The sequence below is a fragment of the Chroicocephalus ridibundus genome, chromosome 2 (assembly GCF_963924245.1).
Source record: "Chroicocephalus ridibundus chromosome 2, bChrRid1.1, whole genome shotgun sequence".
Lineage (NCBI taxonomy): Eukaryota > Metazoa > Chordata > Aves > Charadriiformes > Laridae > Chroicocephalus > Chroicocephalus ridibundus.
Genome location: NC_086285.1, coordinates 132,853,217 through 132,868,968, shown reverse-complemented (window position 1 = coordinate 132,868,968; position 15,752 = coordinate 132,853,217). Strand labels below are relative to the sequence as shown.

The 15,752-nt window shown below is 40.2% G+C and overlaps 1 protein-coding gene across 1 annotated transcript in view; it reads left to right on the top strand.

Moving 5' to 3' along the window:
• Nucleotides 1-14,744, top strand: part of SLCO5A1 (solute carrier organic anion transporter family member 5A1) — an 84,922-nt gene extending 70,178 nt beyond the window's left edge. The window contains exons 7-9 of the mRNA XM_063327033.1: nt 2,931-3,172; nt 5,360-5,424; nt 6,654-14,744. Of these exons, the coding sequence (XP_063183103.1) occupies nt 2,931-3,172; nt 5,360-5,424; nt 6,654-7,099 (753 nt within the window). The 3' untranslated portion in view covers nt 7,100-14,744. The remainder of the gene's footprint in view (nt 1-2,930; nt 3,173-5,359; nt 5,425-6,653) is intronic.
• Nucleotides 14,745-15,752: the final 1,008 nt, after the last annotated feature.

Sequence of the window (15,752 nt, the reverse complement as noted above, 5' to 3'; positions counted from 1 at the left end):
GCTGGGGTGGGGAAGGGCATCCTGCTGATAAAATCACGCCATGGAAATTTGGCAGTTTCCAGGACTGGGTACTGGAAAACAGCTGAAAAGTAGAATCTGACCTAAATAGCAACAGAGCATTATGGTCATGCTCATTTTGTACAAAAAACTGAACTCTTAAATTCTTCTGTTACAGAACTGTCCTTTAAAAAAGGATTAATTAAGAAAGACAGGAAGTAATGCAAACACTGATTTTCTCAGGACTTGGTTGTGCTTTCCAGAAAGCTTATTTATAACGTATCAGTCTCCTGATTTGCAGTCCTGAGGCAGCCTGTGAAGCAAGAGAATGCTAGGTCCACTGTTCTGCTTTCTCAGGTTGACCGGATAAGGGTCTGAAAATTCAGGTTCATACATAGATGCCACTGAGAATAGATTGGTTCCCTTACAGGTTTTTTTTTTTAGAGTATCTTGCTGTTTTTTAATAGAAAATCACTTTGGCCCAATTGGAAAAGAGTGTGGTTAATTTTCATTGTCTATATAAATCTTATTTGTGCTTTGCTGGATTGAGACATAGGTTTAACCTTTGCTACATTTCATCTGATATCAGACTGGCACTATTAATTCATTTAGCGGGGAGGTACTTTTAGAGTATGTACTCTTCGATATCTCCTCTTACAATTTAAGAAAAGATCCTTCGTGGCCTGAAGTTTTAACTTGGTAGCTAATGGTGAATAGAATAGTCTAACATTGGTAGGAAAAAACATTTCTTCATTAAATAATGCGCTACATAGCAGACTTTTAAAAACAACAAATGTAATCTTGTCCCACTGTATAATGCACAAAATGTTGCTAAACTATAACATTTGGATTTAAGTTTATAACTTATAGTGTTTTCAAAATTAACCCTTTAAAAATTGGAATTAGGAGAAAAACGATGCCAGTGTACAGTTCATATATATATTCCTGTACTCTAGCATTATCCACACTTCTAAATACTTAAAGGGTGGGTGTCAGGAGGATGGGGCCAGGCTCTTTTCAGTGGTGCCCAGTGACAGGACAAGAGGTAACGGGCACAAACTTGAGCACAGGAAGTTCCACCTAAACATGAGGAGGAACTTCTTTACCTTGAGGGTGGCAGAGCACTGGCACAGGCTGCCCAGAGAGGTGGTGGAGTCTCCATCTCTGGAGGCATTCCAAACCCGCCTGGATGCATTCCTGTGTAACCTGTTCTAGGTGACCCTGCTCTGGCAGGGGGGTTGTACCAGATGATCTCCAGAGGTCCCTTCCAAGCCTATGATTCTGTGATTCTATGATTTCTATTGTGTCATGTCTGTCTCATTTAGTACACAGACTTGGTTTCTCTGGTGATGAACCAAGGTTGTGTAGTAGAGAGGACTGTTTTCTCTAGGATGCCTGTTTGTCATTTGCATTTGGAAGCAATAAGGAGATTAAGGTGAAGAAGGTAGGAAGAAAGCAGATACTCATGTGGTATTAGAGAGTGGAGTGCTACCTTGGGAAACTGGATTCTGTCATTGCCTTCATTCCTAAGTGATGCTGGGCAAGTGACTTAAACAAAACTTCTCCCAGTTAGTCATTAATCTCATATTCTTCATATTCTGTATGATGGACATGAGCAATAACCAGAAGTGCCATTTGTAGAAGCACTGAGTGCCTAAATCTGTATCTGAAGGCACGAAAAATTACATTTAGAATATATTAAATTGTATATAATGGAACACGTTCTGAAAAAACGGATCCCAATTGTCTCAAATTAGTCACCCACATTTGTGAAACTTTTGATCTGTTTCAGCTACTTAGCTACAAAATAGCGGTGACAACATCAGCACCTCATCTCATAACTGTTTTAAAGATAAATTACTCCTTTTTGAAAAAAATAAGCTATAATGTGAGTGTGATAGAAGAATCCATATGAAATATGAGTCATTCTGTCTTTGTAGTGCAATATGTGTAGTGTGAGGAAAAAAATACCTGGAGCCACATTTTGAAAATGAGAGGTAAAATACTGGATAAATTGATACATTATTAAGATGTTCATCTAAATCCCATGGGAAAAAAATGTGAGGCTATGTCATAGCACAAACACATACAAAGGTATACATTAAAGTTGACAAGCAACCATAATTTTGTTATTTCCTGATGTCCAAGTGCTTAAATTTGCAACCTTAAGATGGTCTTGTAATGTAGCTTCTGTGCATGTGTGGTCCTAGGTTTTATGAAAGCAAAGATTGAAACCAAAACCTCCTGGCTGTAACATCACAAGGGTCCTGACCTGTTTCTTCTCAATCACAGTCCCTTTGTCTATGATATGCCACTTCATTATTCAGTCTTTCATCCTAATTTCATCCTCTTTGTCCGTTCAGGAATCCCTCATGTCCTTTAGTCTTCACTGTTTAAGTCTCTGGTTTCTCCTTATTTTCTGGTTTGCTCTAATATGCATCCCATCCACATCCACCTGGAAGGTCCTGGGCTCTAAGCATGAAGTGCAGCTTGTTGCTTTTTAGCCAAATCTGGGGAGACTTTCATTCAGATGTCGGAAGACACCTCCTGAAGATGGATGCTGACAACGTGCCAAATTCCAGAATATGGTGTTGTCAGTGCTGCTTAAGGAGCGTTTTCTTGCTGTTTTTATAATACAGTAGAAACAAGCTTTTTCTCCAGCCGCCTTGTCAGAAGTGATTGAATTGTTTCAGCAAAATTTTCCCAAAATATTCCAGATTTTTTTCTAACCTCAGCCTAAACATTGGAAGTCGTAAGCAATGGAAAGACAGTCTCAACACGGGAAGTCCTGGCCAGCTTTAAAAATACCTGGAGTGGTAACCTTGCATGTACTTGGGGTAATGAAGCTAAAGACTGAGAAGTACCACGTCTCTGCGCAATGTCTTTCTTGCACGGGTTTTTCATGCGGGAATGTTCTTTTTCACTCTCCCCAGGTACGAAATTACACAGAATGTGCCTGTGTCCAGAGTCGCCAGGTGATCACTCCGCCGACGGTGGGCCAGCGCAGTCAGCTCCGCCTGGTTATTGTCAAAACCTACCTGAATGAGAATGGCTACGCTGTTTCTGGGAAGTGTGATCGAACCTGCAACACGCTTATCCCATTCCTGATATTTCTTTTCATTGTTACCCTTATAACAGCGTGCGCCCAGCCGTCAGCAATCATAGTGACACTCAGGTGAGAACTCAGTTATAGTTTTTAAAGTAATTTTGCTGTGCCCACTATCACCAGCGCCTGTGTCAGAAGAGGCTGGGGCAAATGCAGCCAAAATCCTTCAAGCTTATGTATCCTTGAAAAGTGAATAGAACAGGCCTGACATGGATAGGGTGGAACTTGCTTGTATTTAGAATGTGTAAGGTGATAATCCACTTCAGGAAACATGAAGTGCCCAGTGATTTCCAGGTGCTATAAGGAGAGAATAAGTAAAAGCATCATGTGAGAAAATGATTACTGCTGATGAAATTTTCATCCTTCTTAGAGTCGGTTTGAATTTTCAAATGCAAATGAAAAAATGTTAGTATTTAAAATTATCCTTTTCTCTTTCTTAAAATTTTTAATTTCTGCCACATGCCTGTTTTTGAATCTTCCGTTTTTTTCTTCACAAGAATTTTGAACTTGTACTGTAGTAATGTCGTTGTCACCATGATCATTTAAGGATAGAGAACAAGACATTCTTTATAGGGAAAGGTAGTGTCACTTATTTGTCCATTGGAAAAAAAAGTGTTCAGGTTTTTGGATTGGCTTTTCCCATCTATGCCGTCTGGTCTGGGATTTTCTCCTGGTAGTGTTGGTTTTTTATCTTCGCTCTAATATTCTGAAACTACTGATGTTCTGCTGCTGCTCACAATTAGCCCCCTGTAAAAATAATGATGGCAAATCTTTGTAACATGTCATGGAGCCTTAGAAAACAGGAGGCAGATCAGAACTTGTTTTTGGTCTCCTTCGGCTCAGCCGCGAGCCCAACTCTGGAACCCAGAGGCGCCTGTGTCATCCCCACCAAGGACGAGCACTCTCTTGCTGTCCTTTTCTCGGCTCAGGTGGCTGAGGTTTATGCAGGAGCCTGCTGCTGACACATGGAGGTCTGTGCTGTGTCATGTGGTGGAATTTGTCTTCCAGTTTGCCTTTCAAAAAATCTACAAAATAGGTGCAGGGATCACTGTTAGGACTGTGAAGCCAAGTGCTTGGGAGTGGGCACATCAGAATTCCAGTTGCTCATGCAACTTTAGCTCAACTCCTCTGCACAGCTCTGTTATAATTCAGAGACTTCTGACCTTATTCCTTCTCTCTTCGGGTTTTCCACCTCTACAATAATAAAAACCCATTGTCATTGCACTGCAATTATGCAAAGGTAAACTACAATCAATGAACATTAATATTGCAGTGAGCCGCACAGTAGTGAGGTGCATAAGGGACAATTCCAGCAGGATTTTGTAATGTTCAGTAAAAAAAAGGGCAGCTCACGCACATGGACAGTGACACCCACTGTCTCAAACCACATATTGTGCATAGCGCATTGGTCCGAGATTTGTGTCCCAAGTTTGTTCCCCGATTTCTCAGTTTCTGAGTGAGTGCTTGACTTCAAAACCTTAATTTTTCAGCTGCATTCCTTTGACTGCAGTCTTTTTGTGTGTTTTTATCTTGTATTTCAATGTCATTAGGAGCTGCCTATCTTAATTTCAGACCTTTAAATTAAGATTTAAAAATATTTTTTAAATCAAAAGAAAATTGTGGTTTACTAAAATTGTAGTTGCATTGTGGGATATCATTACTCTGCATTTAGTCTTTTGAAAGCTTGACACTTTTCATTTGAAATCAATGGAAGAAGTCTGATATTACTTGTGTTGAAAAGGAGCAGTGTTTAAAGAGACTGTTTGGATGTTTCTACTGATAGTTTTCCTAAAGTAGCTCCAAAGTGCTTATGGTACGCAGAGATTTGTTAAATTCAGGAGCGGAGTCCAGCTTTCAGCAACTTACTTCTCCATTAATTCTAATTTATCTAAAAAAAAATTAAGAAAATAAAGCAAGGCATTATATGAAATAACAGGAAACTGTCACGAGAAGCCATAAACATTTTGGATGAATTCTCTACATTTCCTTAATGGGTTTGGATCAAAGTCTTCAGGCCTTACACAGGTAAAGAAAGGTTAAAAGACATGATTGAGATTTTGATTAAACAGGGACAGGAAGGGCTGGATATATTTTTTCCTAGGCATAAGAGTTAATAATATTAGAAGCTAAATGGAAGAAATTTAGACCAAGGGTTTTTATAGCTCAGGAAAAAGCCAGGAGGTAGAGCCAGAATGTAATACAATGATTATCTGTTTTGACTGTTTCTTCAGAGGAGGTTTCTTTTTTGCCTGCTAGGTCTGTGGAAGATGGGGAGAGGCCCTTTGCACTAGGAATGCAGTTTGTTCTGTTACGAACTCTTGGTAAGTCTTACAGTTACTCAGCATTTCCACGTTCTGCTTAAATATACCATAAAAGTACTAAAATTCCATAAATCTGCAACTAATTGTCTGACTAACTGTATTAGGAACATAAAATTAACAGCTTCTAAAAATGTTGTAGCTGAGAATGCATTTATTTTTCTTCTTTTTTTTTGTTTATTCCTAACTTTCTAGAACAACATTTTTGTCCCAGAAAGTCCCAGTTTTGAATTTAATTTAAAAATTAATAGTTACTAAATACGGTTTTATAAGGATTTTTTCTTTTTTAGAAACAGATTTTTATTGCTTTCAGTGATAACAATAGCTTTTTGCTTTTTTAACATAAGAACCAATTGTTACTTAATGCCTAATTTCAAATGCTTCAAAGCAAAAAGGGTGCATGTTAAAAGTCTGTTCCACAAAGTAGTTTCTTTGAAGCTCATGAACTTCTAAAATCCTGCCTATGAACACTCTAGGTATTCAGCTACTATGAGGCATGTGACTAGAGCAGGTAAGGACTATGGTAAGAGAGCATGAGGAGAAGCCCGTGTAGCTGCATCTGGAAGTTTTCTTTGAGGAAGGGTGTTTCTGACTTATCTTAAAGGTGCTGTATTTCTGGAGAAAGCAGGAGCATTCAGTGGTCTGGCTGCATTTTTAGCAGCCGTAGAAGTTAAAGTCTGTTTCTGAGGAAGATCTATTCAAAAGAAAATGTACAATTTTAGTGGTTTTACCGCTTCCGTCCATCTGCAGTAAGAGAAACATTTTGCCATCTTTGGGGCTTTTTCTCCTTAGTCTAAAGGAGTAGCCGCCGCCCTTTCCCAACTCGTGAGTAATTGACGTTCAGCAAGTAATGCTCTGGAGATAGCATTGTATTTTGTTCCTCTCCTGTATTTTATTTCCTGAGAGCAACATTGGATTTTTTTTGGGGGGGACACATAGTTCAAGAAGAGCTATCTGGGGATGGCAGATTGAAGCAGTACCCGTTGTAAGGTGCTGCTGCACTGTCTTCTTTGCTTGAATTCTTTCCCATTTGCGGTACGTTTCGTGTGTGGGATAAGTAGTGTTGGTGGAAAGATCAGCTGACCAGCTTTCCACATTTTACATTTCATGCGAGAATAGCAGTGTAGAAATCTGAAGAATTCTCGACCTGTTTGTGTGAGGCATATAGTTTCTTTAGAAGTTTTCCACTATATGCTGACATGTATTATTTCTGTTGCTATTTTTTATTTCAGCTTACATTCCCACCCCAATTTATTTTGGGGCTGTTATTGACACCACGTGCATGCTTTGGCAACAGGATTGTGGCGTACAAGGATCTTGTTGGGAATACGATGTCACCTCATTTCGTTTTGTCTACTTTGGGTTGGCAGCTGCTCTCAAGTTTGTGGGATTCTTTTTTATTTTCCTGGCCTGGTATTCCATTAAGTGTAAAGAAGAGCAACTGCAGAGACAGAGATGGAGGGCTTCGCCGGTGAACACTGTGAGTGAGATGGTTGGGCAAGTTGGACCCCAACAAAACTATGCACGGACTAGATCCTGCCCTACCTTCAGTTCCCGAGGAGACATCAGTGTGGCACAAGGAATGAACTGCGTAGCACAGACGTACCCCGGCCCTTTTTCAGAAGCAATAAATTCCTCAAATGAAAATGCATTGGAAGAAGTCACTGCTGAGATATAGACCCCTGGCTTGGTAATGTAATACTTAGTTTTGTTGGTTGACTTAATTACGGCGCCTTGTAAAACACCTGTGCCTTCTATTTTTAATCTAAATGTAATACATGATAAAACCAACAAAGCTTAATGCAAACAACCATAGTATGTTCCTGAGGGCTGGATACCTCAAACCAACCCAAGTTCTTATTTCTCTCCTCCCGACAATGGAGTTTTAAAAATTGTGTTTGTAATTATTTCAGATGTGTCCGTTAAATGTCCATGCTCTGATCTAATACAATGTAAGGGTGAGGTATTATGAACAGCAAAAGTCAGTGGAAGAGTGACAAAAACTCATATCGTTGATGTCTAGACGTCACAAAAATGCTTAAATGTATTGTCAACTTTATATTCGCAAATCGTATTTTTAAGAGATATGTAATTACTGTGAGTTCTGCTACAAAGCACAATTGAACTTGTTTAAACTATGCAACTTATTTGGATAATTGTATGTGCAGCGAATTAAGTTTGAAGTTTGCTTTTAAAGACATTACTGCAACTGAATTTGAAAGGGGCTACTTTCAGACATAAGCATTAAACTAAAAAAGAACAGAAGGTTTAAAGTACTGTTAAAACACGTTAAGCCATACAAAAGTTGTGCATCAGGTAACATTTGCAAATGCTGAGTTGTAATATCTTTATCCTGTCAAAATGTGCATTAGTTTTCATTTGATGGGATGTAGTCATTCTTCACAAAGTACACAGGCTAGGAAAGTATAATGCTTACAGTAAAAAAATTCAGTATTAATTTATAATAACATTAAGATGAAAGAATCATGCACCCATACCAGAGCAGATATGTGCATATTTCTGTAATGTTATTTGGGTGGCCGTTACTGGCGCCAAATCCATACTTTTCCTCAAGAAGAAAAATAACCAATTATAGCTCAATAAGAAGAGCTTGGCTGTCCTTCAGAAATGCGTGCCAGTCTAGTTCAGCTTCAGTGAACAAATCTCGAGGGAGATCTAATGGCCTCATTTCATGTCTGAGCGGCCGCCTGGGACCTGGCGGTCCCCTTGCAGCTGGCGACAGTGCGGGGCTGGGTGCCATTCGCTGCCCGATGCAGGAATCAGCAGAGACCCTTCAAGTGGGCTGCAGGCAGCCTGCCCACTGCCATGCCTGGTACGACGCTTTCCCCTCCACTCCTGGCACCACTGGGGTGCTGTGCTCCCCGCCACCGAGGACAGCTGGGGAGGGGACACCAGCTCAAACTCTGGGTCTCTCTCGTTTCTTCTGCCTCTCCCGCTGCCCGGTGCTGGGCAGGCTGGTGGGACAGGTTTGGAGGTCCTAGTTGCGTGGTTTGTCCCACACGTGGCTGCCTTTCCTTTTCTCAGCTTCATTGAAAGCTTCATTGAAGGTGAAGGGCAGGTCATCTCTCCTTTGCCCTTCCAGGGGAAGAGCTAAGAACAGAAATTTTCTGCAAGCGTGGACCCACAGGACATGATGTGGCCTTTGCTTATTCCAAATTACTGTAGTGTTTTCTCCCCAGGAAATGCTGAGACTTTCTAATCAAATGTACTTGGCATCTCATTTCTTACCCTGGAGGCTTTGTGGTGCCATGCTTATGATGTACTAATGATGTCTCAAAGGGCAGAGAATGAATTCAGGTGGACACTAGGAAGTCAAAGTTGTATTTTGCCCTGCAGGGAAAGTCTTAGAAGTTTAGGAAATTAAAAGTCTTTTAAGAGGACACAGTGATAGGCAGGCTTGGATTTTGTGATGTGAGGGGCTTGTGTGAAAATAAATAGAAGAGAGCAGAACTTCTACGTATTTTCGAACAGACTTATTCCCGGTTTCTTTTTTAATTTAGCAATGATTTCATTTATTAATGAACAAACATTATATGGAACCAAGTCCTTGAAATTAAAGACAGTACTCTCCTTGGCATCCATTGCGTTATCCTGGGAAGAGTAGATTTCCCTCTCCTTCTCCTTTGCCGGCTGCCTTCCCCCATCTCCTGGCTCACCCTGGCCGGCACATGGGGCTACCCACTGGGCTGGTTCCCCTGCTTGAATTGGTGGCTGCTTATTTCAGAACGTCTCAGTCCATTTGTGTGGCTTGTAATGATTTCCACTCTCTGTGGCTGTAAACTCAGATGCTTTTACTCCAAACTACAAGGTAGAGGAATATTGTTTTAATCACCTCCTGCTATTCGATACATATTAATAGCTTTTTGGGATCAAGCCACCAGGCACAACACATCCTCAGTCCTGTGCCAGCTGAGCTGTTAGCTTCTAGACTTCTCATCCCAAGGAATAAATTTCTTTGGCTCAGAGGTATTTGGCATATATTTTTTTGCCATAGGAGATCAAAATAGATGATAAAAGTGTCTCCTTTTGCTCCAGTCTCAAATGCTTCTTGCACCATGTCAAAAATTGAGGCAAAGTAGTAGGACAAAATGTAATTGCTGCAATTGCCTGTCACCCATCCATTTTAGTCACACACCCATTTTAATCAGCATGGGATGAGGTGAAGAACGACAATCTTTTCAAATACCTCAGAAACAGAGCATTTAGGGAATTGTAAAAGGCTGGAAATGAATCATCTATCCTGATCTATTCTGTTTCATGCCGCGTGTGCGCTTCTGTTCCATGCGAATAACAAGGGAGAGCAGATTAGGTTTGTAGGATTGTCAGGAGCTGACACTGATGGCAGAGAATGAGAGTGGTAGAAGTGACACATCTGCAACTGCTGCCACTTCTCAGCTGATTTCACGGAAATTCAGAGCTTGTGGGAATGGAGACCATTCCTTTTTAGGAATGGGCTTTTTAGGAAATCCTGACACACTTCGAAAAACATTCATTTTTTTGAAACATTTGAGAAACTGGAATGTGGAGGGAAAGGTGTTCACTTCGGAAATACTTAAAAAGCCTTGTTTACATACTTTCAATAGCCTTTTAACTTTCCTTTCAAAATTATATGCAAAACAAAACATAACATAACATAAAAAATCATTAGTATTTTTTGATTATAGATTATTTTGACAATGTGAATATATTTCTACAAAATCACTTATTAAGTTGGCATCCTCTGAAAGAAAGAAACCCCAAACTCTGGCCAGTTTTTGATTGATTCCTGAAGGAGGCTTTATTGTGAGTAAGCTGTACCAGCCTAAGCCAATAATGGCACGCAGGGGAAACACATTAACTTCTTGAAGAAGTCAATTTCAGCATTGTCAACCTTGACTGAAATATGGACTGAGGCCTGCTGAGCAAACACTATTTTCTGAGGTGGTTGTTGCTGAAGGAATCAAAATGGCCAGAGAAGTTGTGTGCATCCCTAGCGGCAGTCATGATTGACGTGTGGTTCTAAGTCAACTCAAAAGGAGAAAGAAGGAGCTTTATCACCCAGTGAAGGTGGCCATGCTTCCTTCTGCTGTGAAACCCTCTGACCAGGGAATATAAAATTCTGTTGACTTGTAATTTCCATCACTTTCCCTTTTTACCCCCAAACACTAAAGTTTGGATATCAGTGACCACAAGAAAACGTAAAGCAGGGGTCCTGCTCACCAACAGGCTGCTATCGGTAGCAAACCCAAGTCACCTACCTGCAGTTAACCAGCCAGGGACAATATGGAGCAGCAACACCCCACAATTAACTACAAGTCCACAAAGTGCCATCATGCCATCACAAGGACAGATATCCTCTTACAAAACTTATTCGTGATTTAGAGTGATGGACATGAGAAGTATGCTCAATATATGGACTTGGCTGAACAGGTAATCGTCCCTGCTTAGCCTCCCACTTATCCCTGTTTCCTTAAAAAGGGAAAACTTCAGAAAGGGCATTGCCATGTCCTTGAGTGCTTGAGTGTAGCACCCTCAGGAGATGGTAGAGCTTTCGGGGGTTGTGGTCTTGGCTGGAATATCTGGAGAGTGGGACTCTGTATTTCTAAGTCTAGGCAAAAGCCCTGTGGTTTTGGTCCTTCTTTTTCCCCATGAATGTACTGGATATAATATGGTACAATTTGGAACTGGTGGCATTTTATGTCCTTTCAGTGTAGTGCAAGCAGCTGAAAGAAACATGTTGAAAATTGTGGTGCAATTTATATTTAATTGGAAACTTTCAGTTCTTTGACCAGCCATTGTATCTGTAAAAGTGCAGGTAGTAACTTGCAGTTCCTCAGAATTTCCCATTCTGTAAGTGAAGCAGGGGCACAAATCTCCTCCTAGGTATTAGAAAAGTAAGTTTGAAAGTCCCTAAATTAGTTACAAACACTTGAGTATAGTGTTTTCAAAAATATGTTTGTTTTTTTTTTAAATATATCTTATTAATTTGTAGCATTAACCATTCATTATGGCTCTGATCCAGCAGAACACTTAAATATGTGTGTAAGTTTATATACTTAAGTAACACACTTAAAAATAATGCATGTATTGGACCGAATCCCATCTGCATTCAAAAAGGAGTTCCTTTACCCAAGAGTAATTTCCATGCTGAGTTTTTTTCACCATGGAGTCAGGGATCATTGTAACCAGAATAGCACAAAGTAGCACTCAAGTACTCCCCCGTGGCATTCATGTGTGGCTGCTTATGTATTTGTCAATGGAGGAAAGCTTTAATTTTCAAATAGAATTCAAAATATTTTCTGGACATGCTCAAAGATGCATTCTAGCTCTTTCCGCCATTCACTTGTTTTATTAATTTCGGGATGAAAATCTGTGCATTATGTGGGGAGATAAATTAAACAAGGGTATCTTCCTGACCTTAAGTCCAATTAAATTGCTCAAGTAACGCTGTAGGTTCTGATTGTGCCCTTTCACAAAATTTGGACCTAGAGGATCAGATGACAAATTTTCAGTATCCCGCACAAACGGAGCGGAGCACTGCCTGCTCTGTGTAACTCCAGCCAGCATGGCTGGGAGAGCGCTCACCACCTTCTGTACTGTTCTTGCGGGTTTTCCCCCCAGATGCCTGCAGTATTGCTGCCTTACTACGCTTTCTTTGTGTCTAATAGCACAGCTCTTCATCGTGTTATATTGACATAAAACTGATGATAAATAGGTCCAAAGTGTCTTACGGCAATTTTGGAGCCAGATTCTCAGCCTCATCGGTCTGATGATGATGCTGAAGAAGTGGTCCAGTACCTTGGGTTTTACGTTAACAAGCTGGTGCTTCAGCAAGTGTGTGTGAACTAAGTGATATCAAGTGCTTGTTTAGCTTTTATACTCTGGTCACTGGTGACAACTGCTGTTTTCAGAGATCAAAGACAAAATATTTCCTAAAGAAGTTTATCTTTTTCTGTTTTCTCAATAATGTGTCCTTTGTAATGGCATAGGAGATGCCACGCTGCACGCTGCAGTGTCTGGGTTCCCCCAGTTGAATCCATCCAGCTGCGGTTGCTTTCCAGGAGCTTAAAACGCCTGGTAACAGAGATTTACCCGGACTGCAATCCGAATTGGCATAGCTTTGGACAGAGTGTTTGCCCCTTGTAGATTCAATCTGTATCAACACACTTCAGGTTCTTCACCTATTGGACTTGATTTTATAGACATTTTTATCCTTCAGAGTGCTTAGCAGATGGACGGTTGACATCATGGTGGTAGACTCATTCTTTGGTATAGAATTAGGGCTTTCTTTTTTTCTTATAATGTCTTGTTTTACAAATAACAATTCAAAAAGGTTACATGTAGACATTGTCACAGAGTAGAGATGTGGCGCCTTCAGTATCGGATCTAGGTATGTCCAGGGTTCACATGATTCATCGTCTTTACACTGAACATCGCTAGTACATGTTATGATGTGGCCAAAGGTTTGAAAGCCTACCTGATCCTCAGGAAGGAAAGTTTCCCTATCCTTTCCACAGAATATATTACATAAATTAAGGAGGACAGCTAACAATATCCATATCCCATAGTCATATCCATTACACTAACTACAGTTAGTAACTGTAGTTTTTAGCACACACACACACCCAGTCCTCAGACTTCAGATAAGCTATTTTATTTTGTCTTAAACACAGACGTAGCTCTGCAAGTTCAAAGTAGCTCCAAACTTTTCTTGGTTTTAAGTGTTACGAAATAGATGCTTATTTATTCAGGTTCCATTCTACTCTTCCGGTTATTATATTATCTGTTGTGTGTACTGTATTTTCTTATTTTTCCTATCTCAAACCAGTTGTCACAATGTTATCCTGTAACAACGTTTTGTTCATGATATAGATTAGGTGAAAAGGTGTGGAATTCATGAAGGGCTACAAAAAGCATCCAAAACATTGTTCACCTCGAGGAAGGGTGAGACAGCTTGATAATCTTTGGACAGATGACTAAACAACGCTGTGGTGCTAATAGGTACTGAAGTATTTTATGATGTATTCACTATGACTTAAATGACATAGTCAAGGCATGTCAATGATGCAACTGCATGTGTTTTTGTTCTTAAAGTCTGGACTGCTCCAGCAAAGACAGTGTTTGTAATTCCTGGTGGGCCAATTCCTACCTAGCTCTTCTGTGGGAAAGTCGTTTCAGGAGGCAGTATAGGATTTGGCCCAGCGCTGACAGCTAAGGTAAAAGCTATACAGACCACAGAAATACATGTAGGATGTATTCGTCCTGCTGTAGCATGTTACTGAAATAAAACTGAAGAAACTGAAAATAAATCCTACAGTAACGACAAGAAACACTGGAGTAAATTCTGGGACCCCTTAACCAAGCCACGTTAATAAGTGTGTGAATTAATTTGAGGATTCAGATCTGAAATACTAATGTTCTTCCATGGAATACCAGAAAAAGAGGGGTAGAATAAGATCAAATTCTACCTCTAACAATGGAAAAGGCCAAATTTGTTCAACTTTCTAGTGAGCTATGATTTAAAACAGAGGGGTTTGGTTTTAAAATCTTGAAGACAAAAATTTTTCCCTTCCAATTTGAATTCTGAAGGGTAATTATTTTGTGTTGTTGTGTCTGGACTGATTATGCGGAAGAGGCATCTGTATCCTAAATAGCACTGAGAGGTACACCTCCGACTGATAGGCCAGAAATGTGACCTCTTTAACAAACTCCATATTTGAAAACATGGCGGGACATTTCAAAATAAAAAAAAAAAAAGGTACAAAATCATCCGGAACTGAGTTTCGGATGAATTGCGGATGACTCCAACTGAATTTGGAGTCAGTGTGATCCACGGTTGACTGAAGCCTTTCCTCAAAGAAGACCCGCTCTTTTCCCCAGTTGAGCAAACGGGAGATTTGCCCTTGGCTGCAGCGCATACCTCTACCAAACAATTTTAAGCAGAACAGCAACGGTCTGGGTAATATGTTAGGAGCATGGAGTGGGCACACTGCCTGTAACTGTTTAGTTTTTAAAAAAAAAACTCATTATTAAGCAAATGTGTAGAGTATTAAGGAAATTTGTAGAGGATGTCTGACTGTATGAGTGTGTGGGTGCTGTGCTGTGGTAAAAAGAGACTAATTGGTTTATGCGGTTTGTTTTGCATACATTAGGCTCCTTATGGGGTTTTTTAATTGATATTTATTTCTCAGCAGAGCTTAGAATAATTTTAAAGCCGTGTAACACATCATTTAATGAATCCGTTGTCAGCATCTGTTGTAAACATGTGTTTACAAAACAAACTCTTCAATACTTGATATTTGGAAATAAAAAATAGCATATCCCGTGTGTTTTATTTCTGACAAAAAAAAAGAAAATTACAAAAAAGGTATGTTGGTAGCAATCATTCTGGATCAGGTGATGAAGTATTTTGTCTTTTAGTGCATAGTCAGACAAAACCAAATCTTTCCACTGAATTCTGTGACAACGGCATCACAACTAAGTATTGATCATGCAGAAATAAACTGTAAAATTCCACAGCTTCCTTTAGCATTAAATTTGGTTGATGTTAGTTATGTGCTAAGAAATACAAATTTGTTTGAAATGGATATTGACAGTTCAAAAAAATACATAGGGTACGAGTCTACGTGCATCTACGCTGCTCAATAAAAGAGCACCAGGGCATGAACCCAAGGACCGGATTCCTGAGGTCATCACTGCTTAGCGCTTAGTTCACTCCTTGGCCCTGAGATGGGCCAGGCCAACAAACTACCTCCACGCGGTTTGTGGAGAATGACTGTGCCACAGGTTTGGTTCCCCCCATTCCTGCAGCTGTGCAAAACCAGAGGGTGGTGAGGGACCCCCCATGTCCTCATGCAACACCACAGGGGCTGCAGTACACACTGCAGTAACATGCCGTAAGAGCTCTAGTGGTTTCAACACAGACATTTTAAAATTAAAACAATTGGAAATTACACTTTGGGTCCATAGGAACATCAGCATAAAACCAAGGGGAGACCCAGGGCTAAATGCTACATAATGTGGATGGGGCCAGCCTGGTCTAGCAGCGTGGGTGTTCATACAATTTGGTTTTGGAGCTAGATTTTCCACTCTCTGGACTCACTTTTATTTGAAAGTATAGATGTATCCATGGGTGGAAATTCTGTCCCAAGGCAGCCTGGTCTTCCAAGATCAAAAGAACAGCAGGTTGATTTTTCTAGACGTGTTTCATTATTGAGCCTTCACAGTGAAAATGTTTTGACCTGTAGTGCATGTTTCACGGCTGGATGAGCTGTGGCTTGTTTCTATGAAACCTTCTCACTGCTTGGTGTACTGTGAATACAAAACTTTGC